At 47.2% G+C, this 22540-nt stretch overlaps 1 protein-coding gene across 5 annotated transcripts; it reads left to right on the top strand.

Moving 5' to 3' along the window:
• Window positions 1–559: 559 nt before the first annotated feature.
• On the top strand, window positions 560–22096 carry LOC111858545 (integrin beta-1). 5 transcript variants are annotated; one of them, XM_023840420.2, is made up of 17 exons: window positions 560–1043; window positions 10641–10701; window positions 11917–12002; window positions 13302–13524; window positions 13945–14115; window positions 14480–14718; window positions 14874–15029; window positions 15142–15237; window positions 15540–15629; window positions 15843–15983; window positions 16800–17002; window positions 17300–17538; window positions 17810–18032; window positions 18630–18862; window positions 19144–19310; window positions 20279–20356; window positions 21015–22096. In XM_023840420.2, the coding sequence occupies exons 2-16, from the start codon at window positions 10641–10643 to the stop codon at window positions 20354–20356; spliced, it is 2406 nt and encodes an 801-aa protein (XP_023696188.1). In that variant the 5' UTR covers window positions 560–1043; the 3' UTR covers window positions 21015–22096. The 5 variants fall into 5 exon arrangements, with proteins under 5 accessions (XP_023696188.1, XP_072569825.1, XP_072569818.1 ...); XM_072713724.1 differs by lacking the exon at window positions 560–1043 and adding an exon at window positions 1106–1128; XM_023840417.2 differs by lacking the exon at window positions 560–1043 and adding an exon at window positions 1295–1446.
• Window positions 22097–22540: the final 444 nt, after the last annotated feature.

Below are 22540 nucleotides of genomic sequence, written 5' to 3'. Positions count from 1 at the left end.
TTCTCCATTCACACATAGTGGCAACTGCCTATTGTTTGTTTATAGTACAAACAAAGAAGTTCATCGCCATACAACGCGTCACATCACGAAATGTACATAAAAATTTTAGACATATGAAAATAATGTACAGTATGATAAAAAAAAACACATTTTTGAGATTACTGTATTGTTTTTGACTGTTACCCAGTCTTTTAATGTTATTGTTTAGTTTTTTGGGGGGATGTTCTGTGGTTCTTTTCCGTGTTTTGGCGTCTTTCGAGCGACCAGCCCGCCAACAAGCATATGCTCAGTTGTACTGTTTTATTTAATTTGGCGGACAGTGACTGACAAAGAAATGACCAAGTGGAAAAACGTTTTGAGATGAACATCATGCGAGGAATCCATCGTAAACTAAAGCGCATCTGCGAATCTGTAAAAGGGAATTATTCCCACTGTATGGTAAAAATGTACCTGCGAGAAAAGCCGCAGCGGGCAATCCTCCGTCAGCCGGAAGAGGTGGTCAGATGGTCAAAAACAAGAGTATTAACCCGCTCTGTCGGGGTACATCCATTACCGGATTACTGCGGATTCTTGCAATCACCCAGCCTTACGTTTGGTCGCCTTTTCCTAAGCGCAGCATTTCACAATCACCCCCGGTACCGAGAAAACCCAGAGAGAACTTCGCGGCCAGCGGCTCGGAAGCGGGCCGGGCACAGTGACGCGTTCCGGGGCGGGAACACCAGCTCGCTTCTAGCTGTAGGGCGCTCCGCTTAGGGCTTGTTGAGGTACCGGGACGTATTTCTGCGTGTGGAAACAGCTGGAGAGGTCTTTCCGGACGCGTTTTTTTATTTCATTGTTACTTGGTGTATAATATTACTCCACTTTGTTCTTTTTTGGATACGGAGAAAATGGTTTAAAGGACTACTTGAAACTTTTTTTCTGTTTCTAACCTACTAATTAATAAACAATCTGAATTTGCTGACGGAAAGGGGAGTTTGGAAGAACGGGACTCGGGGTGTCGGAGCGACGCATATGAAGACGCTCGTCGTGGGACATTTCACAAGGTTATCCGCGGATCATGCTAAACCGTTGCGGTTCCGGCGCCTTTGTTATACCCACAAACGTTGACAATCACCGTCTGGTTTCATTGTAAGGTTTTAAAATGATGTATTTAGTTATTTTCTTAGTTCGCCCCTCCCGGCTCTCCGGATCTGCTCGCTTTCCAGCTAGTAGCCGCAGGGGCAGGAATGCGGTCGGGATATTTCTGGGTGGGGATGGGCGGTGTGAGTGTGTAACTAATTCACCCACCCGGGGTGTGTTTTATTAAGTATTATTAGTTTGTTCCGTTGTGCTTGATCGTCATTAGATGTTGTGTTTAGCGCAGTGTGTTGAGGCTTTCGGTTGTGTAAAATGTCGGCTTGACCGCCGAAGATCCCACCCTGGATGCATCGGGCAGGCCTGGCTAGGGTAGGGTAGGGTGGGGGAAGGGGGGTGATTTATTCGCATTTACAGTGTGTGTAAATGCCTCTGGTTTCTGTGCGGATCAGCGATTGCTTTGCTGCTCGAGTTAAACTGTTACTTTGTCGCTTAGTTGTTATGTTAAACTTTACTTACCCCCGGGTATATCTCTCGCTTTTGTTTTTTGGGGTTGTTTGAGTTTTGTCTGGCTTTTTGTGCCGTGTGCCTCGGTCGATAATATAACGTCTAACGGGCTTTAAATTGAATGCTATAACCTCGTTTTGACACGTTACTTTGAAGGGAGGGGGCCAGCAAATCTGACTTTAATTATGCCGATTCGTTTTCAAACCCGGTTTAGATCGGCCGATTGGATCACGATCTGTAGTGTTTAATGCCCTAACGCGCCTTTTGCATTTATCCCAAAACACGTGTGCTCAGTGCACCCTTATTTCAATCCCGATCTGCCCTTTACCCCTTCAGGAGATCATGTAGCTCCTGTGCTTCAAACGCTACTGTAGTAAACTAACGCGACTGACTTGCTTTATAAGTGTAACTGAAAGTTATCCCATGTGCTACTAGTATAAATAGCCGGATTACCTTCTCCATTTGCAGTGCCTGTGTCGGTGGGGCACGATGCTTATCGTATGAATAAAACACCACTAGAATTCGTTTAAGTAGATATTTTTTGGCAGCAGAGTTGGTTTGTTGGTTGGTGATAAGCTGGTAACTGTTGCAGCTGTTAAACACCAAGATCTACTGCTTTCAGTGAGATTTTGCTATCAGGAAGGTCGGTTTTATTTGCTGTTTGCCTGAAAGAATAAAACACACACACACACACACTGATTATTCAAGTGTCAGTGATTTTCTCAGTGTGGAGCCCGAGGCTTATGGCAGTTCCGTCTGTGTGACTGAAAGTCCTTGATCATCTCCTACTTGGGATTTTTAATTCACAAGCCGGCATGTTTTGGGAATTTGCTGCTGCTTTTTCCAGCTAATCACTAAAACTCCGACTTGTCCGGACACTTCCAACCATCCCATGAGTGATTAGCTGGCGTGTTACGGTCAAGGATTTGTAACATAAACTTGCTTGTTTAGCTGCTTTCAGGAGCTCTCTGACTGTACCACTAAATAAGAAACTTAACCGAGCTCGTCCCGATTTTTTTTTTAATTTATAATTGGACCACATCAAATAGTTGTGGGGTTTTTTTTTGTGTCTATTTGTTCATACTTTCAATGAGTCTCATTTGTTAGAAAAGTCACACCTCAAAAGCAATGATAATCTTTTTTTTTTTTTTTTTTTTTTTTTTTTAAAGGCTGAGAACAGCTGTGGGATGACGTTCTCATGAAGTGTGTGGTCAGAGCTGTTACAGAAAAGGCTGTATGGGTGCCTGCTGGGTGCACTAGCTAACCAGAACACAAACCGTAGGGTAGCTGTATTTAGCTCGCTGACAGAGATGTTCCTTTAGTTAATCTTTGCCTTGGCTGATTTAGACTAATGTAGTTGTACAGTATTCCTTTATGACAGCCTTGCCTGCATAACATCCTTGCTGGTCTGTATGTCCTGACTGATACCCACCAGTGAGTTTATGCGCCTTTACTGGCTCTGTTGTCTGTCATGGGCTCCCGCACAACTGCAGTCTTTTCACCACAGTAACCTGTTGTGTCTTGAAGTCGCTTTCTGTTATGCATCGAAGTGGCCAACAGGTGGCGTAGTGATTAACGATGTGGTCTTGCAACTGAAAGGTTTTGTGTTTGAGTCCCATTGGGCCAGAGAGTCTAAGTGTAAATAAAGCTTGTCTCACGGGATTTGTTGCCCCCTCCTTAAGAGATTGCCTGTCCGCAGTTGATGTTTGTGCCATGCATATTGAATTGGTAATCAGTTATGACGTGTGATCAGCAAACGAAGGACGGACACTGTCCCATGTGCCCAGACACTCAGTCCCCCCTCCCTGAAAGGCTTTAATTAAGGAAGTGCTGTTCTAAGAGAGGAGGGAAGGGAGGGGTGAGTCATAAATGAAGAACTGTGCTGTGACCTCAGGCTTTGGATAGCAGCTCTTTGGGGGGGGGGGGGTGCGCTTTACAGCTAGAGAGACAGCATCCCGTTGCTGATTTTCCCCTGCAGAGGAAGCGACAGACCCATTGCGACATGGTCACCAGGCCAAAGGGCTGGGAAAAGCATGTTTCCTGTTAGTGGCTATGCAGAAGTGGGGTCTGTCTTCTGCAGATGGCCCCCCACCCAAGACGTAGTTAACACCAGGTCCAGAGATCGACGCTAAACAGGAGCCACGAAAAACTCAAACCCTCACACTGCTTAGATGTGGCTTCTTGGAGTAAGTTCTGTGGCATCCAACATTAAATCCAAGTGGGATCTATCGTTTTTCTTACTGAGCCACATTAACTGGTCCGGTCATGTGGGCTTTTATTTGTTTTTGCCCGTTGCCCCGTGACTTTCAGTGTGTTTGGGGTGGTTCATCATTTAAAAGTATAATGATAGTTAGTCATAATGTCAGGCAAGCTATAGGCTGGAGTGGTTTATCTATTATCCAATGACTAATGCAGTATTAGATTTTTTCCTGAAGCAGAGTATGAATTCAGATGAGGCTCGTTAGTTCTACGATTCTAAAATAAAGACTTTTTTTCATTTTTCTTGCTTTCTCATGCTATTTTGGCTGGTGTCCTCTTACGCTTGTGGTCATCCAGCATGGAGAGCTTTCTGTACCTTAATCTTGCTCCATATTTGTTCAAAAATGTGGGCTTAGGTGGGGGCCAGTGCATGTCTGTGCTGATAAGTGTTACCAGGCTCCTGCTGGTGAACGTTGGAGGAACCGCATGTCTGGGGCTCTGACAAGCTGCTTCACTAGGTTTGAAACCTTTGGCCACATCTTCTGGCACATTCCCTGTTTTCCCGATCAGAAAGGTGTCCTTTCCTCTAGCGCACCGCCCATGGACCACTGACGTCTAAGATGGCAGTAGATGGCCTGAAATGGTCGTGTTTTGGGTAGCAGCCGGTCAGCGTGATCTTCAGGGGTCTGATCGACCCAGCTGCTTTTTATAGAGGCTGTCTGGGTCTGGTTCTGGAGCTGCCAGCTTTATTTGGGCTTGGTCAGAACTGGGGTGATTTTACCTAATCATTAATTTTCCTTTTTTGCTGGTTCGATGAGAGACGCACTTGATGTACAGTATTGATGCATGAAATCGAGGTCTGTGCAATATGAGATGCTAGCTGCAAAAAGGGTCCTGATGCTGCACGGTTGCATTGATTTATTTTTTTTTGTTGCATTTTGTGTCCCTTTTCCTAAGATGAATTTTCCTGAAATGATTGTTCTTAGAGGTTGCTGCGTCCTTTACAGTTTCTGCAGATCCCTGCATTGGCAAGTCATGCCAGTGAAGTAAATGCCTAAAGGATGATTTAATGCTGGTTCGTACTTCTCCGCACAAGCGCAACATTCGCGTATCCACTCTGCATATGCAGACACGGAAACGTTCATAGTTCTCCAGTCAAACCGCATACTTTGCACATGCGCACATGTTGTATTTATATTTTAAAAATAACAATAGAAATGTATTATTCTGATATTCCCTGCACACGTTCTACAGCAATGAGGTTTGTGTCCATTTCTCTGTGTTTTACAAATTCAGAGTGCCAACTCGCACAGTTGCCAACTTTGGTCAGCCGGCTGGCATAAGACTTTCAATTCGAGACAAGTCTGCACACACATACAAACGAATTTACATGTATGTAACAGTTTTATTACCTTGTAGATAGTCTGTAGGGTTTGCAATGTACCCCAACGCTCGTCAAAAGCATCCGTGGTATTTAAAGTGGACACTAGTGAATCGATCATGCGCAGTGTGTCCAGAGTTGCACATACATCTGTCCTCTGCCTTAGTCGTCATAATTTGTGGGGTTTTTTTGAGTCAGGTAGAACCTGTGATGTTAGGGGGAAGATGGCTGAGGACTGGCTGCGCGTTTCCTCCCCCCTTTCACATGTCCAGTATATTTCTAGCTCTTTCCGGGGGAGCTGTGGCTAGGCAGTCGTCTCGGGTCACTGGTCGCAGACTGAACTAGTGGTCTACTCCAGATGATGGTGATGGCCTCAGAGCGCTGTTTGGTCTGCTCCTGGTGTTTGCTTGAGTTATAGTGTGAGGGTGGATTATTTGGGTTTACTACCTTCTCGCTTGTCATCTTTTGCGCATCAGAGCAAAAACGAGACCCTTCTCAAAGTGCTTGCTTTTGGGACTAAAATTGTTTTGGTCTGTTAACCTAGTACAAGGGACCAAAATTTTATCTGTAGCTATCATGATGACCATTCTTTGTTATGGATGCTTCCATTTTTGCATTTTTGGTTGTGGTAGGCAGTGATGATAGCAGGGCTGCCCTGACTCGGACCTGCTTCCATGCTTTTTTCCTGCACTGTGAGCAGTTTCGAGGTGTGCTAAATCCTGAAAGCCACCTGGAAGCCTGATTTGGAGGCTCGCTGAGAGGCGCTGGCTGACCCGATCCCAAATGGCGTCAGCTCAGCGCATGCCAAGGTTCAGACTTGGGACTCAGCCCGCATCTGGCAAGATTTTTCGATTTCCCCCCGATTTTATTCGGAGCAGCCGTCTACCTTGAAAGGCAATTCTGGTTATCGCTAACGTTCCAGTCCGAAATGTCGGACAACCTGGAATGCATCCCTGAGAGAACTACTGAGAGGTCAGGGTGGGGTCAGGAGATCACTACCCTTTTTAGCATCAAAGGTGTGACTGTATGTTTATACTCAAGGTCTGTTTTGAACGTTCATGAGTGGTTTTGACGCACCAACATGCCCTCAGTCAAGCCAAAGTAAACAAGGCATAGGTCATATGTAGAAACACCTTTAAAGTAATTCAAATTTTTCTACTCGGGGTTGTTTTTTTTCCAGGGTTTGCAAGATAAGCATGTTAGTCTGTTTATGTAATTTATGAAGGCTGTGGTCTTGCCTATGTTCACTTTTAAATCACTCGGCGTTCAGTGATGGGTTGAGCACCATAGAAATTCTAGGGGGCTTCAGTATGTGACCTACAGAAGCATACGCTTAAAAGTATAGTTTTAAAAGCAAGATTTAAAGGGAATCTGATTTGTCGCTCTCACTGTCTTTTGTGGCACCTCAGGCAGAAGGATCAGCACTAAGCATAAGTATGGCTCAGGGCGTAACACAGACAGCTAGGCGTTGGCCATGTGAGAGAGGCGGATCTGAGCAATGGGAGGTTTCTGTGGTGGTATGGTTCAGCAGAGCTTCTAGGATGGGACTCTGATATGCTACAGCTGATGTCTTCAAAGTCTACAAACACTACTGTGTGTGGCTGCCACGGCGGGACGGAGAAGGTTCTGGCTTTTGCTGAGATCACACTTGCTAAGTAGAGGTTTATCGTTCAGTCACATGCAGGCGGTGTAATCCTAGTTGATGAGTAAATGGAAAAAGCAGGCTGAAATGTATGCTTCCTTCAATCCCAGCTTGCTGTGGGATGCGCTCGGGGTGATCTTGGGACGCTCGGAGCAAATCAGATGTCTTCTCGCCGCTCTGTCTGTTGGATAGTGCCGTCTCTGTTCGGCGCCAACTTGTAGGTGTCACAGCCGGCCACTCTCATTCTGAAAGCACATTGTGTAGTGGTTGGCGGAGGAGGGGGGGGGAATAATGAACAGGAACTCTTGTGTGGGTGGAGATTGTGATCTACCAGGAGTGTAGTTGGGGGAGGTGGCATTGAGCGTTCAGAGCTTTTGCTGGAGGAGTTCCAGTTCTACAGTAAAAAAAAAAAAAAAAGGCTCTCTCTCTTTTGTCTGGCGCATGTGTGATCCGATGAAGCTTCCTCTTCCCCAGCATATGACAGAAGGCTTCTGTCTTGGCCTATAGCCCTTCTTTTTTGTGAGGAACACCTGGACTTGGGTCCAGTCCGGTGTTATCAGACTTCAAAGTCTGTATAAACAGATGATTCGAGTCATAATCATGGCCTGTAAACCTGAGGCAGAAGCTACCCGCACTTCTCCCTAGAGTGAGAACAGGCCCCAGCACCACATTCTTCATGACTGTCGGCGCAAGGCAGATTTAGAGATGCAGTCTGTCCCAGTTGTGCGTCTTGGAGGAAGTTGGCTGTCGGGGGAGCATGTAGGAAGGGGGAGGGTGGGGGCTGGAGTGGAGGATTTCAGGAGCTGGGATGGCAACGGCAGCTTGACCAAATATGGCTGTAGACAATCCCAGCTCCCAATCCGACACTTGGGCTGTAGTGCAGAGCGCAGCTCGGCGAGGATTCAGTCGTTCAGGAATGTCAGGACTGTTCAGGCCTGATTTAGGCTTGCATCTTTGGCCCCGCCCCCATGAGTCAAGTTCCGGACACTCATTACAAGAGAGCTAACCAGTCAGCTGCTAGTCACAGCTTATTGAAGCGTTGGATGTCGACCCTTTGCTATATAAACAAACAGCGGTGTTTCCTGCCATTTGAGTCAGTCCTTACCGGGTCACTGGCTTGATAATATGGGCCAGGCCCTAGATTGTAAGTGGACTATAATTGGAGATGAGCAAGGAATTTCAACATAAATTGAAAGATCCATCTGAAGAAGAGCAAAGGGGCAGTTGTAAATTACCCACCCCCCCCCAGCCGCTGAATGTGAAGGTGCTAGATCATGGAAGAAAAGCTGATGTAGTTAAAGGATTCAGGCAGTTTGGCGTGGGGGTGAAAGTCACCACATTGAGCAAAATCCCAATTGTTTGTTTTCTGAAAATGCTGTAGCCGTCTTTCTTGTTTACCGGAGACTCTGCAGATGATTCGTACTTGACATGTAAACAGTAACTGGTACTCCTGATGGCCTCTGGCTTTTCACCACAAATCCTTAGTTCTCTGAACAGTCATAAGATTAAGGCATACGACTTTCTGGGATTTGTTAGTTAAGCCCCATCCATGCGACCAGAAGCTTTTTTTCATTCCCCAACAAAGTAAAACAGCTGTTTTTCTGAAGGCTCCCGTCTCTTGAAAAACAAGGAATGGCATGAAATGGTCCAGTTCTGGTGGAATTTTGGCGTTCTTTGCTGACGTAGCTGGTTATATTTAGCTAGTGGGCTTCAGATATCAAAGAAGTCCTGTACCTCCATCACATGACCTAGTACTTATGTTGATAGTTCTGGCAAATGACAAGTTGTTGACATTATAGTCAATGGGATATTAATGTTACCCGGGTCTGTTTTTGGTCTCTGGCGTCAGCCTGTATGGCCACATGGAGCTCTACCTGCCTTGTTTTCAGAATCTTTTAGTTTCTAAAAATGTTTTTGAAAGCCGGTGTACCAATAAGGGCCTGGTCACATTATTAAGGAGAATCCTGACTCAATGCTCCTCTGTTTTTGCTTGCTCTTTGAGCACCATCAGTTGCAGATTTACGTAACATCACAGCCTTTTATCTTGAAGCGCTTAGCCTCTCGGTAAATTGGTTGCAAGTTCTAACGAGCATCCCAGTAAAGAAAATTCCAGTGGAGTTTAACAACTTTTGGCAGCATTTGGAACTGTTGTTCTTTTTCCTGCAGGCATGGGCTTCATGAAAATGGCAGCTGAGCTGCGTATGGTTTTCAGTGTGAATATGCTTAAAGTGCCACATTATGTTACATGTAAGAGATTAAGGATGAGTCGTCATTTTGAAAGACCCACTTTTTTTTTCTCTTTCAAACTCAAATGCTATGCTAATGCCGTTACCAGTGACCTCTATCGGCCAGCCTATCATGCTGCGAGTCAGAGGATGCAATCTAATCGGTGCCTTCCTCCTGATTTATCAGCTGTAGTCATGACTGAGACTCCCCTTCCTCCTGATTTATCAGCTGTAGTCATGACTGAGACTCCCCTTCCTGATTTATCAGCTGTAATCATGACTGAGACTCCCCTTCTTCCTGATTTATCAGCTGTAGTCATGACTGAGACTACCCTTCCTCCTGATTTATCAGCTGTAGTCATGACTGAGACTCCCCTTCCTCCTGATTTATCAGCTGTAGTCATGACTGAGACTCCCCTTCCTGATTTATCAGCTGTAGTCATGACTGAGACTCCCCTTCCTGATTTATCAGCTGTAGTCATGACTGAGACTCCCCTTCCTCCTGATTTATCAGCTGTAGTCATGACTGAGACTCCCCTTCCTGATTTATCAGCTGTAATCATGACTGAGACTCCCCTTCTTCCTGATTTATCAGCTGTAGTCATGACTGAGACTACCCTTCCTCCTGATTTATCAGCTGTAGTCATGACTGAGACTCCCCTTCCTCCTGATTTATCAGCTGTAGTCATGACTGAGACTCCCCTTCCTGATTTATCAGCTGTAATCATGACTGAGACTCCCCTTCTTCCTGATTTATCAGCTGTAGTCATGACTGAGACTACCCTTCCTCCTGATTTATCAGCTGTAGTCATGACTGAGACTCCCCTTCCTCCTGATTTATCAGCTGTAGTCATGACTGAGACTCCCCTTCCTGATTTATCAGCTGTAGTCATGACTGAGACTCCCCTTCCTGATTTATCAGCTGTAGTCATGACTGAGACTCCCCTTCCTCCTGATTTATCAGCTGTAGTCATGACTGAGACTCCCCTTCCTCCTGATTTATCAGCTGTAGTCATGACTGAGACTCCCCTTCCTCCTGATTTATCAGCTGTAGTCATGACTGAGACTCCCCTTCCTCCTGATTTATCAGCTGTAGTCATGACTGAGACTCCCCTTTCTCTCATGCACAAAGTGTTCATGCTGATGTCTACTTGCCCCCAGCCATCTTTTGCTAATTGCTCCATGTTTTCTAAACTGTTTTTTCCTCTCCTGCTGTCCGTTGAATATTCCCACCAAGCTTGTAGAGCTGCCAGGTCCCCCGCTGCTGCTCCCGGTGTTTATTGGTCCTTTGGGTGAGCGCTAGGCACGTTCTAACCACAGTTAAGTGGAGGAACTGCTCCCTGCTGGGGCTGCTTCCTGTGTCGCCCCTGGAGACTGGTTCTATTTAGAGATGCGCTACCTCTGGGCGGACGGGAATGTGGCTGGAGCAGCGTCCCATTTGTTGGGTGAAACTGTCCCAATTTAGCAACCGGATATTCTCCTTTAAATACATCTTTGTGATTTTGGTCCATGATTTGAAGATGCCTTGAACCTCCCACCTCACATTGGCTTATTTTGATTTTTTCTCTCTCTGTCTCCTACCCCCCCACCCCCCCCCCCTTGTGTTCTATAGATGGACCCAAAGATACTGTGTGTGCTGTTGGCAGTAGCTTGTTTCTGCAATGCCCAGCAAGGTAAGCATGTGTGTCTCTCTCTTTGGCCATTTTCACACCTGACATTAACACGCGTCTCCGCATGCGTCTCGACCGACCGCTTTTAATCGGATCTCACTTTCTAGCAACTTATTCAAATTAGCACGTCTGTATGCAGAATCTGCCGAACATTAAAAGAAGAAACAACAAAAAGCTATTTTCTCATTCCAGGGTAAACAAACCGCCTAAGATGTAAGATCTAAGATGAACATCATAATACTCAAAATGAAATAATTATATCTATGAATAAATGAATAAATATTTTGTGTCAATGTTTGTGAAAATTTCAGTGAAGAGGTTCATTGTTTTGTCTGATGTGCTGAATTATGTCTGACTTGGAGCAAGTAAAGTAAAAGAAGTGAAGTAGTCAGGAATGGGTTTGACTGAATTTCTGACCTGGAGTTCAAGCCCCAGACAGCTCAGTATAAAACTATATCAACCAATGTTGTAGGGAAAAAGATGTGTTGTTCACAACATAGTTTAGTACATGATGGCCCATTCGGCGCCGACATATGCTCTGACCTGAATCATGTCGGATACCGTTCGCACGTTTAATGCGTATGTAGGTACGCACCAGGATGTCTGTTGAGAAGGCGGTCCTTCAGTGCGTCCCACGACGCGTTCACACTTCTATATGGATGTGGCCATATCCTTCCCAAACCACCTGCGAATGTGGTTTGAGCGAGCGGATCTGTGTGTGTTCAATCCATTTTGGGCACGTTCCACTTGTGATTGGATCACCCGAGACGCATGTTAACACTGCCAGGTGTGAGCAAGGGTCGGTCTCTCACTTGCTCGCTCACTTGCTCTCACTCTCACTCCCTCCTGTCCTTCCTCTGCTGAGTCGCTGAAACGCAGCACATGCTGTTTGTGGTGAGGACCGTGAATATCCCACACTTATATCCCACTCTCTGTTTTCAGAGGGTTTGCCCACACCATCTGATTGCACACCACCTTTATTGGGGTGATGTCACTGTTCAGGAGACCCCTCCCTCTCCAGCCTCATCCAGGATGACACAAAATGGAGGGAGTGGAATGTTCCATTCTAGGCATCCCTCACCAAGAATGTATTTTCCATTTATAGCCGGCAGCTGGTCGCCAAGACAAGTGAGATGTCTACACTGTGGCTTTCTGGGTGCATGAGAAGCTCTGTTGAATTGTACTGCTTCATTCCTCCCCTTTTCCTGCTTCGCACAGATGGAAACGAATGCATCAAGGCCAACGCAAAATCCTGCGGGGAGTGCATCCAGGTTGGGGAGAAGTGTGGCTGGTGTACAGATCCCGTAAGTACTTTTCCAAGATATTTTCACGCTCCTGAGTTTTCTCCCTGCTGGACTCCCCTTCACCATTGGCGAATTGTGCTGGAAGGACAGGATGCTTCCCATGCCTCTGTTCCAGTAGCGGCCGGTGGCCTTTCAAACCCCCCCCCCCCCGCCCCCCCAAGAATGCTATATTTATATGTATTTATATTTCTCTGCTTATTTATTTACAGTCAGATATGTAGAAATGAAAAACGAAAAAAATGAAAATGAAAAAACTTCACTTGCCAAAAATCCACATGGGAATGAACTTGAAACACTCCGATGCTGTCGTTTCGTTTCAAAAGGCTGTCAATCAAAAAGAGGTGCAGCCACTTTGACAGTTCCTCCAATCATCATGCAGCAGCCCAGAGTCCTGGCCCGCCCACTGCCCCATTCTCTCCCCGTGATGCCGAGCTTCCCTGGAAATTAAGCTTTGTAGCATTTGCCCAATAAATGTCTAGCTTTGCTGCACTGGAAGCAGAAGTGCCATTGAAGTCCGGTGAAGCTGCACTTCAGGGGGTTTTATTAGATTGTGCTGCTGTGGGAATGTAATGTATGACACATTAAAAATCACGGTACATGACCCGCAAGAAATTATTGTTTATTCTAAATGAACTCGTTCCAGCACACTCTTTGTAATAGCCATGTAAATACAGCAGGACATATTTTACAAAAATTTTCATAACATTCTAGAGGAGGTGGATCTTCCCTTCATTAAAGCAGTTGCCAGTCAGGTGGTGCATGTGGTTGTAACGAGATTTTTTTTGAGGGGGGTGGGAGGAAGCATCTACCAAATGTGCTAGGATCTTTGCGGGCTCTGTCCTCACTTCTGTGGCGCCCCGGCAGCATGCCGTCTAGCTCCCAGCAACACTCTGCATCATTTTTTTGGGGGGAGGGGGTGTCGGTGTGTCTTGGGCCTCTCAGGCCATGAACGTTTTGGAATGTGGACATCTTGTAAAGTTGGAGTTTACGACTGAAGACTGATAAACTTCTAGTCAAATGACCCAGTAGCTTATCAGGTCTCACCTGAGACATATACCAGCATCAGAACCAGCAGTCAGTTGGGGACCTGGGCCCAGTCTAGTTGCAGGAGGGGCTGGGGTGTGCCCCTCTATTCTGGTAAATCATGGAGACGAGTGAAAGTTAGTGGAGATCGAACTCCAGAATGAGGATTACTGCATTGGCTGAAAGTGTCGTTCTTGATAAATCAGAATAATCTACCATCCCCTCTTTACTGGGTAAGCTTTTCATTTTGTACCCCCTGCCCCCCCCCATTTGCAGGACTTCCTGAAGCAGGGTGAACCCACCTCTACCCGCTGTGACGAGCTAGAGTCCCTGAAAAAGAAGGGCTGCAAGGCAACCCTGATTGAGAACCCCAGGGGCAGCCAGACCGTTGACAAGAATGTTCCGGTCACTGACCGCAGCAAAGATAGCATTAAGAAACTCAGTCCTGAGGATATCACGCAGATCCAGCCACAGAAGCTAACCCTGAACCTTCGATCTGGTGAGGCTTTCCGCCGTGAGCTACTTTACGGGAAACAGTAGGCTAAGGACTTTAAGATGAAGGTCAGGTTTCTCGTGATAGCTGTGGCGGTGTTTACCAGCACTCCCACCACATACTTCCATGGGTCCCCTGTTGATCACAAGAAGTCACCACACCTGGAGGCAGAGGGCTCCAAAGTAACTTTTTGATTGTGGCCTCAGAATCGACAAACCCATTATTGTCTGTTAGTTTTGGAGGAGTATTCGGTATGTGTGGGTCACTTCCTATTGCTTTCTTGAATTCTGGAACGCTTATTGTAGGTAAATAGTTACTAACTGGCAGGACTGACCTTATCTTCATTTCTGATCTTGTCATGTCAAGTTGGAATTTTTGCGGATGACTTACCAGGTCGCTCTGTGAATGTAATGTTGTCTTGTGCAGGTGAACCCCAGTCTTTTAACCTGAAGTTCAAGAGGGCGGAAGACTATCCCATTGACCTCTACTACCTTATGGACCTCTCCTTCTCAATGAAGGATGATTTGGAGAATGTTAAAAACCTGGGAACAAGCCTAACGGTAGAGATGTCCAAGATCACTACAGATTTCAGAATTGGTAGGAGCAGTCAGACTCTGTTTTTATCTTCTTGCACGTTGCACAAACACCTGTCCTCCTCCAAGGGTGGCAAGATCATTTATCTTTCGACCTTAAGTTTAATAATTCATGCCTCTTTCAAGACAACTTGCAAAGGCAATTTAGGATGTTTTTCCTAACCATTTAACATCTTTTGTTGCTATTTACAATCTACCTGAGCCATTAGGTTGGATGTTAACCACTGCATCACTTGCTTGACCATTTGTCGTTCCTTCCCTTCAAGCGTCCCTGTCCTCTGTTATCCTTGGGTTGGCTTGCTCTCTGCACTTCAAAGGCTGACTTGTGTTGCTGACTGTCCCATGGTTGACCTGTTGTCGCATTGCAGGCTTTGGCTCCTTTGTGGAAAAGACTGTGATGCCATACATCAGCACCACGCCAGCCAAGATGCTGAACCCATGCACCGGCGACCAGAACTGCACCAGCCCCTTCAGCTACAAGAACGTGCTGAGCCTCACCAGTAATGGGCAGCGGTTCAACGACTTGGTGAGCAAGCAGCAGATCTCTGGAAACCTGGATTCCCCTGAGGGCGGCTTCGACGCCATCATGCAGGTGGCAGTCTGTGGGGTAAGTGTGGAGTAAGTGTGGAGTCCTATGCCCTTTTCACCTGCAGTAACCTCCCAATCTGGGATTGCTGTGTTGAGCACTGCCATTAGTTCTATATGTGTTAAGCTTCAGCCAAGGAGTAACTATATGATGAATACCCCCCCATGAACTCCCAGGACCGAATTGGCTGGAGGAATGTGACCCGTCTGCTGGTGTTCTCGACGGATGCCGGTTTCCACTTTGCAGGGGACGGGAAGCTGGGCGGGATCGTTTTGCCCAATGATGGGAGGTGTCACTTGGAGAACGATATGTACACCATGAGCCATTACTATGTACGTCTTCTGCATGCAGGAGGGGGAGGTTTGATGATAAAATAACATCACTACATAAGCAAGCTGCATAGTCCTGTTTTAAGGCTTGCCTGTGCCCCCCCTCTGCCCCCAGGATTACCCCTCAATCGCCCATCTGGTCCAGAAGTTGAGTGACAACAACATCCAGACCATCTTTGCCGTGACAGAGGAGTTCCAGCCCGTGTACAAGGTGACCGTGGTGTCTGTGTCTCTTCACATCTATGTGGAGATCTGAATCTTCAGTGAACCTGTAGTGCCTGGGGCCCTCTTCACCCTGTTGATTCCCATCTGCCCCAGCTGGGGGTGTGTTCAAGCTATCTACAGCTATTACCTCTCGTTCATAACAGCTGCTGTGCGGCTGAAGACAGACTCTAAAACTAGACACACCGTCCCCGTCCCCCCCACCCCACTTAGCTGCTGTGCTGAAACCCACATTTAGCCTTCATAGCACCCTTGCACTCTCTCCCCCCCCCCCCCCCCCCCCACACACAGGAGCTGAAGAACCTGATTCCGAAGTCTGCCGTGGGGACACTGTCCGCCAACTCAAGCAACGTGATCAACCTGATCATCGACGCGTACAATGTGAGTTTGGGTGTCCATGTCAGGAGAAATGTCACCCCTGGGGGGTGCACTGACTCTTCATAAGGTTCTCTATACGCCCCCCTTTCCCCACCTGCCCGCCCCTGCTGTTTAAAGTGCCATAAATCATCTTATCAGCATTAATACAGTAAGACTGTAATTTGGGGACCTACCCCGCCCCTCTTCTCACACTGAAAATGTTCTGTTGGTTCACAGTCTCTGTCATCAGAGGTTATTCTGGAGAACAACAAGCTCCCTGATGGCGTGACCATCACCTACCAGTCCCACTGTAAGAACGGCGTGATCGGGGAGGGTGAGAACGGCCGCAAGTGCTCCAACATCTCCATCGGAGATGAGGTGAGGCCAATGCCGCACCCCCACCCCCGACCAGGGGCTGACTAATGCATAGGCTATGAACCTTTGTACTCGTGCAATATTTGTGTGATGCAGCTATAGGTCACATGATAGCTGAGAGGTTGCCGACATTGTAAAAAGTTTTTTTGCGTATTGTGAGCACAAGATATTATCCTAAGCAAACAATAATTTAACTTGTGCGCACAATATATATTTTGCTGTCATTAATAGACACCGACAGGATTCATGGAGTTCATGTTTCATTTAATGACAGCAGTAAAAAAAAAAAAAACGTGGATATTTTTTCTCACATGCGCGTGCATCGGGGCGGAACTCCGCCATGCGCGATACAGAGAACAGAGGAGAATTGTAAACACGTGACGGTGAAGACAAAAATGACAAGCTGTTGTGTAAATAAGATAAATAAGGCTATTTAGTTTGTTTAATAAAAGGACAATGTATAGACCTGTTCTGTTCTATAGGAAAGGTAGCCTTAAATGACTTCTGTTGTGATCTGGCGCTATATAGAAAATAAAATTACTAGACCTTCAACAGGGGCAGGGTGCCCCCCTAATATAACGGTAGGGGAAACACTGCTCCTTAGCCGCCCCTTGCTTGGTGTCAGAGTTGAGGTTTTCACACCTACTGGGTCCCTTGAGTCCCTCGGGCTGATGTGTTGCATTTCAGTGAAACAGTTTCCTGAATGCACACTCAGCAAGCGGTCCGCTGCACCTGCCGTGCTCCTGTATGCACCCTGCATTCTGTTTCATGCAAATCAGGCAGGACACCGAAATGAGAAGGTTGCATGTCCTCCCCTAGGTGTCCTTCAACATCAGCATCACGGCACACAAATGTCCCAAGCAAGGCAAGGCGGAAACCATCAAGATCAAGCCGCTGGGCTTCACCGAGGAGGTGGAGATTGTCCTCAGGTTTATCTGCGAGTGCGAATGCCACAAAACCGGAGTGCCCAAGAGTCCCCTGTGTCACAACGGCAACGGGACCTTCGAGTGCGGGGCCTGCAGGTACAGTGCCACAGGAAGTCACCACATTGGCTTCCTCAAGCTCCACTAGCATATTGGATTAGCGCCTGATGTAACATCCTAGGTCTGGTGATCACAGGGGGGTCCAGCAGACCTATTCCAGCCCAAGGCGTATGTGAACTAAGCATCCACCATCTGATCAACCTGTCAGATTGGGCAGGAAGATGATAAATGACAGCTAGGTTCATCAGAATTTGCTTAGGGTCCTGAAAAGGGTTGGTCCTACCCTGGTCTCAAGTGTTTCAATATCGCCGTCCCCCACCCATCCCACCCCCCCAGGTGTAACGAGGGCCGCATCGGCCGGCAATGTGAGTGCAGCACAGAGGAGGTGAACAGCGATGACCTCGATGCCAACTGTCGCCGTGACAACGGCACGGACATCTGCAGCAACAACGGTGACTGCATCTGCGGCACATGCGAGTGCAAGAAGCGGGAGAACCCGGAGGAGCGCTACACTGGGAAGTTCTGCGAGTGCGACAACTTCAACTGCGACCGCTCCAACAACAAGCTGTGCGGAGGTGGGTCCCAGGGCCCGTCCAGGAGCACTCTGCACTCTGCTTGGACACTCTTCCTCCATTGGGGTGTTTGTGAATTCTGGGCCCCCTGACAAAATGTCACTTTGAGCCGCCTCAAAAGATTTTGCCTACTGGCGGGGTCCCCTCACTCGATAGGTGGACTCTGGGCTTGTTTAACCATGTGACCTCAGACAAGTAGCCAATGACAGCTCTGGGTGGGCACTCCGCTCTGCGCTTACCAATCTCTGATGCATCTACCTCTCCCACCCTCTAGGAAATGGCCGCTGCGAATGCAGGGTGTGCATCTGTGACGCCAACTACACGGGCAGTGCCTGCGACTGCTCACTGGATACCACAACCTGCCTGGCCTCCAACAAGCAGATCTGCAACGGTCGCGGCCTCTGCGAGTGCGGCACCTGCAAGTGCACCGACCCCAAGTTCCAGGGCCCCACCTGTGAGATTTGCCCCACCTGCCCCGGCGTCTGCACCGAGCACAAGTAAGTCTGCACCTCCAAATGGTGAGACTCTGTCCTGCTGTCGGCCATTTTGGCCATGGTCAGAGTTTGCCTGCTGTCAGAAAAGGCTTCATTTTTGTCTTTTCTTTATTTTATTTTTTTTTATCTGTGGAGAAACGTCTGAGAAACGATGTGTTCGCTGTTGGTGTTTGCTGGCTGAAACTACAGGCAACGAAAAGAGCTGTAACTTGATAGTAAAACCACTTCCTGTTTTGGTCGTCTTTGGATCCAGATAGCATTCCTCCATTCTGCTGAGTCCCGGCAGCTTTCTGGAGCTTTCTGTGGGAAAATGCAGTTGTGTGTTGGGTATGGGTTTGTTTTTGTTTGTTTTTTTTTTTGTGTGGGGGAGGGGCCTTCCAAATTCTATTCAACTGAAAAAAGGTTAGGGTGCGTTGAGTCTTGGTGTTCCCTCAGCCGTGCGCCCAGCCATTCTCGGCGCGGATCCCGATGCCAACCGGTTTATCCAGCATCGCTGAGCTGCCTTTGCCCCCAGTGAATGAGGAAACTTTCTTTGGTAAGCCAAGGCTGCTCTTGGTAGCTTAAACTCACTGACCTCCCCGGGGCTCTCCCCCCCCCCAGGGACTGCGTGCAGTGCCGGGCCTTCGGAACGGGCGAGAAGAAGAGCACCTGCGAGAGGGACTGTAGCTACTTCACACTGGAGAAGGTGAAGGACCGTGAGAAGCTGCCCCAGCCCGTGCAGGCCTTCCCCCTCATGCACTGCAAGGAGCGCGACGCAGACGACTGCTGGTTCTACTACACCTACTCCGTCAGCAACACCTCCGAGAAGATAGTGCACGTGGTGGAGGAGCGAGGTGGGCGCAGCTCCCTGTCTCTATAGGGGGGAGATGTGTAGCCCTGCAGATTAGGGGTCTGTGCTGGCAGCTGGGAGGGAACTAACATGTGAACTGCTGGGGGCCCGTGAGGAGTGAGTCAATAACCGCTGTCCTAGGCGTAACGTAAATCTTTAAATATAAATGTAATAACACAGACAGCTTTAATAACTACGCAATAAGGCATATGTATTATGTCACACTGAATAGTGTGGGTCACATATCATCCTAAATTGTAAATTCTCCCCCCCCTCCCCCCCCAGAGTGCCCCACCGGTCCGGAGATTGTGCCCATCGTAGCTGGGGTGGTTGCAGGGATCGTGCTTATTGGCCTGGCCCTGCTGCTCATCTGGAAGCTTCTGATGATCATTCATGACCGGCGTGAGTTTGCCAAGTTCGAGAAGGAGAAGATGAACGCAAGATGGGACACGGTGAGGAGCCCCCGCCTGGCGTCCCCGACTCGCCCGTTTGACCCTCGTCCCTCGCGCTTCATTAGCCTGCTCCATCGAGGCCCCTATGTTGTCGTACTGCTAGTGCCCCCTAGTGTATCCCACCAACAATACAGTTATGTTAGAAGGAATAAAATGGGCCAATTTCCCCACATGCAAATAAATCTGTACAAATACAAATTAAAGTTTAAATCAATGGAGTAATAGATGTAACTATGTAAGTGAGTTGAGGAATGTAATTGGTAGGTGCTGTGTTTTGCTAAGATATGCTAAGCTAAGCAATGCTATGCTAAGCTACTCTGTTTCTGGTACCAGCACAGCAGTCTGGTGCTCTCCTCCTGATGAGTTTAGCAGGCCTGTCTGCAGTCTGCTCAGCCCACTTCTGTATGCTCAGAGCCATGGATGCTGCCTCGAGTGTTTTGAGTACAAGCCTGGCTTTCCAGTGGCCGCTTGGCCAACTTTGCAGTGATCTTTTTGTCCATCCTCTCACGGGAGTGGCGTCTGCCTCTCTTGGCGAGGTGCTGCTGCCCCCTAGTGTTCCTTCAAGGCACATCAGTTTGAAGGACACTAGTCTATCCCAGTTGTTTGTAGCTCCATCTAGTGGTAGGTATGAGGTGCTGTAGTCCAGGCTGCATGGGCTTTTAATTAGAGGGAGCCGCACTGTGGAGTCACGGCTCTGGCAAGCTGGGCCTCACATGTAGATTAAGCGTTTTCAGTGCCTAGGTCTCCACTGCATGAACAGTGACTGCCCTGGCAGGGGAAAAACTGCGTAAATGTCTATAACCTGTTACATGCGTCATTGAACTGTCCCACTGCGGTCCAGGAAGTGACTCGCCCTGTTCTGAGCCCTCCCTTCATGACTGCTCGTCCTCTCTCTCTCTCTCTGTCTCTCTCTCTCCCTCCTCTTTTCTGCTGCCATCCTTGCCATCTTCCCTGTTCTCTACCCATAGCAAGACAATCCCATATACAGAAGCCCCATTAATAAGTTCCAGAATCCCAGCTATGGACGTAAAGCTGCAGTACTATAAGTTTGTATCTCCTCTCCTTTCTTTCTGTGCTTTCCTGCATGTTTCCTGGTCCCTGACCCTTTTGATATCCATCATATTCTCATCTACACCTTTGTAATATTTCTAATGACCAATGAGATTGTAAGAATGAGCCTTTGGTTAGGCTTGAATGGATATGCAGTTGGCTGATGTTAGTGTTTGTGTGTCCAAACTCTGATGAATGGGTAAGTACTCGAAGTAAAGGGAGAATTACAATCCCAGTGATAAATGCAGTAAGTCTGCACCATGTTGCCGTGGAGACTCATTTGCGTGCCGATTGGTTATTCTGCATGTGCCATGTGGGCTTTGAACCCATCGTTTGCTGTTGAAATCCCACTAAACATTACTAAACGGACTAGGAGGGTGACAGAAGTCGACCTTGAGTGCATGATTTTTTCTGGTTTCACCAAACTTTGAATTTAAAGTTTTTCTATTCAGATTGTGTGGCAGTTTCCAAAGGTGGTCTTAGTACTCAGGGTTTGCAGGTGACTAAGTAGCATGAAGGGTTTTGATGGTGGAATCCCAGCATCAGCGTGGATCTGTGCGATCCTGTAATCAGTCAGGGGTCCCAGTGTTTGATCGCGTGTGAGGCTGTCCCAAAACGTGCCTGTGTTTTCTGACTTTCGTCTCTGCCTTACAGGGAGAAAACCCCATCTACAAGAGTGCAGTGACGACAGTGGTCAATCCAAAATACGAGGGCAAATGATGGTGCCTCTTTCTAACACTGTACCACTGTATGCAAAATTGTTTAGGTTGGTGGGGGGGGGGTAAGGGAGTGGGCTGGGAATCACCTCTGGGGTCTGTAGTCACAGTATTATAGCTTTAAGTTAGGCCACTATTTTAGTACATTTCTCTAACTTTTTTTCCCTATGCATTGATAAACTGTACATACATGTATAAACTTGGTTTTTGTTTTGTGTTTTTTTTTTCCTTTAAGTTGTAATTTGAGTTTTAATTGCAGGCCTGGCAATGCTTCAATGGTGCCTTTTATTTGAGATCTCAGACTTCCTCAATTACGGACCATTAGCCATGGTGACAGCGAGGACCTGAGACGCGTAAAGGAATAAGCCACCTGATTATGTGATTGTGATCATGAAGGTTACATTGGGGTGGGTTCATGGTTGGTTTCGAATAACATGACTGCAAAGTGAAAGAAAGCCTTTTTGTTTTATGGTTTTTAAAAAAAAATGTAAATGTGGTGCCTGTTTCTTTCAGAATGTGTAATGGAAAGGTGTAAGAGTTTTGAGTTCTGCAGGTTTTGATTTTGGAAGCTGTCAATGTATAAAAATCTCAGGTTTGTTTGGGGTCTCTGTTTAAGCGATGCCAAAAATAACAGCCTTATTTGCAAGAGTAAAGCCTTATGCATTTTTAGCCTTTTACGTCATTTTACATCAATATACATGCAGAGGTTGCCAGCCCTCTTTTCTCTGTGTGTATGTACATGTGTTTTGTTATTTTGTCATCCCCCCCCCCCCCCCCCCAGCCTGGTGCTTTTACAGATTTGGACTCGGGTGTGAATAATCTCCAGATGTGCCACGGAGTGTCCCTAAGAACGTCAGTGTTAAGAGGAAAGGGGGGGGGGGGGCTCCATCTGATGCACTCTCTCTGTAACACACCTGCCCACGTCTCGCTTTTTAAAGTGCCTTTTTATTTCCGCCTCATGTTCACTTTCGCGATTGTTTTCTGAGTTTATTTATTAAATAAAGTACCAAAATCCCCACACTTCTGTGCATTTTTTTATTTTATGGCAACTTAAGATGTTTTGGCTTTTTAATTTTAACACGTTTTAAAATGCATTTTAGTCTATGCCCGTGCTAGGGTGTTTACTGTGCTAAATTTCAGATTCGTCATGAACAATGCATGAGTTTTAAACCACATATTTTTAGCTGATTCCTTTATCCAAAACAACATGCATCTTCGAGAAATTAGGGTCAGTGACGCAATGGTGAAATCTCTGCTGTCCCTGGGATTTGAACCAGCAGCCCTCCCGTTACGGACACTGCACCCTGACCTACTGAGCCACCCACTGGCCACAGCCCTGGAGCTAAGTGGTTCAGTGTGTAGCACTGTGACCTGGCGTCGTCAGGGTTGTGGGTTTGAGTCCCTCCCTTCTGCTCTGTGCGTGTGCACTTTGCATGTTCAGTGTCTGTGTTGAGCTGGATTTCT

Source organism: Paramormyrops kingsleyae, chromosome 1, assembly GCF_048594095.1.
Source record: "Paramormyrops kingsleyae isolate MSU_618 chromosome 1, PKINGS_0.4, whole genome shotgun sequence".
NCBI classification, from domain to species: Eukaryota; Metazoa; Chordata; class Actinopteri; order Osteoglossiformes; family Mormyridae; genus Paramormyrops; species Paramormyrops kingsleyae.
Note: the sequence above shows the minus strand (reverse complement) of the source record. Positions and strands in the feature narration are given on the sequence as shown.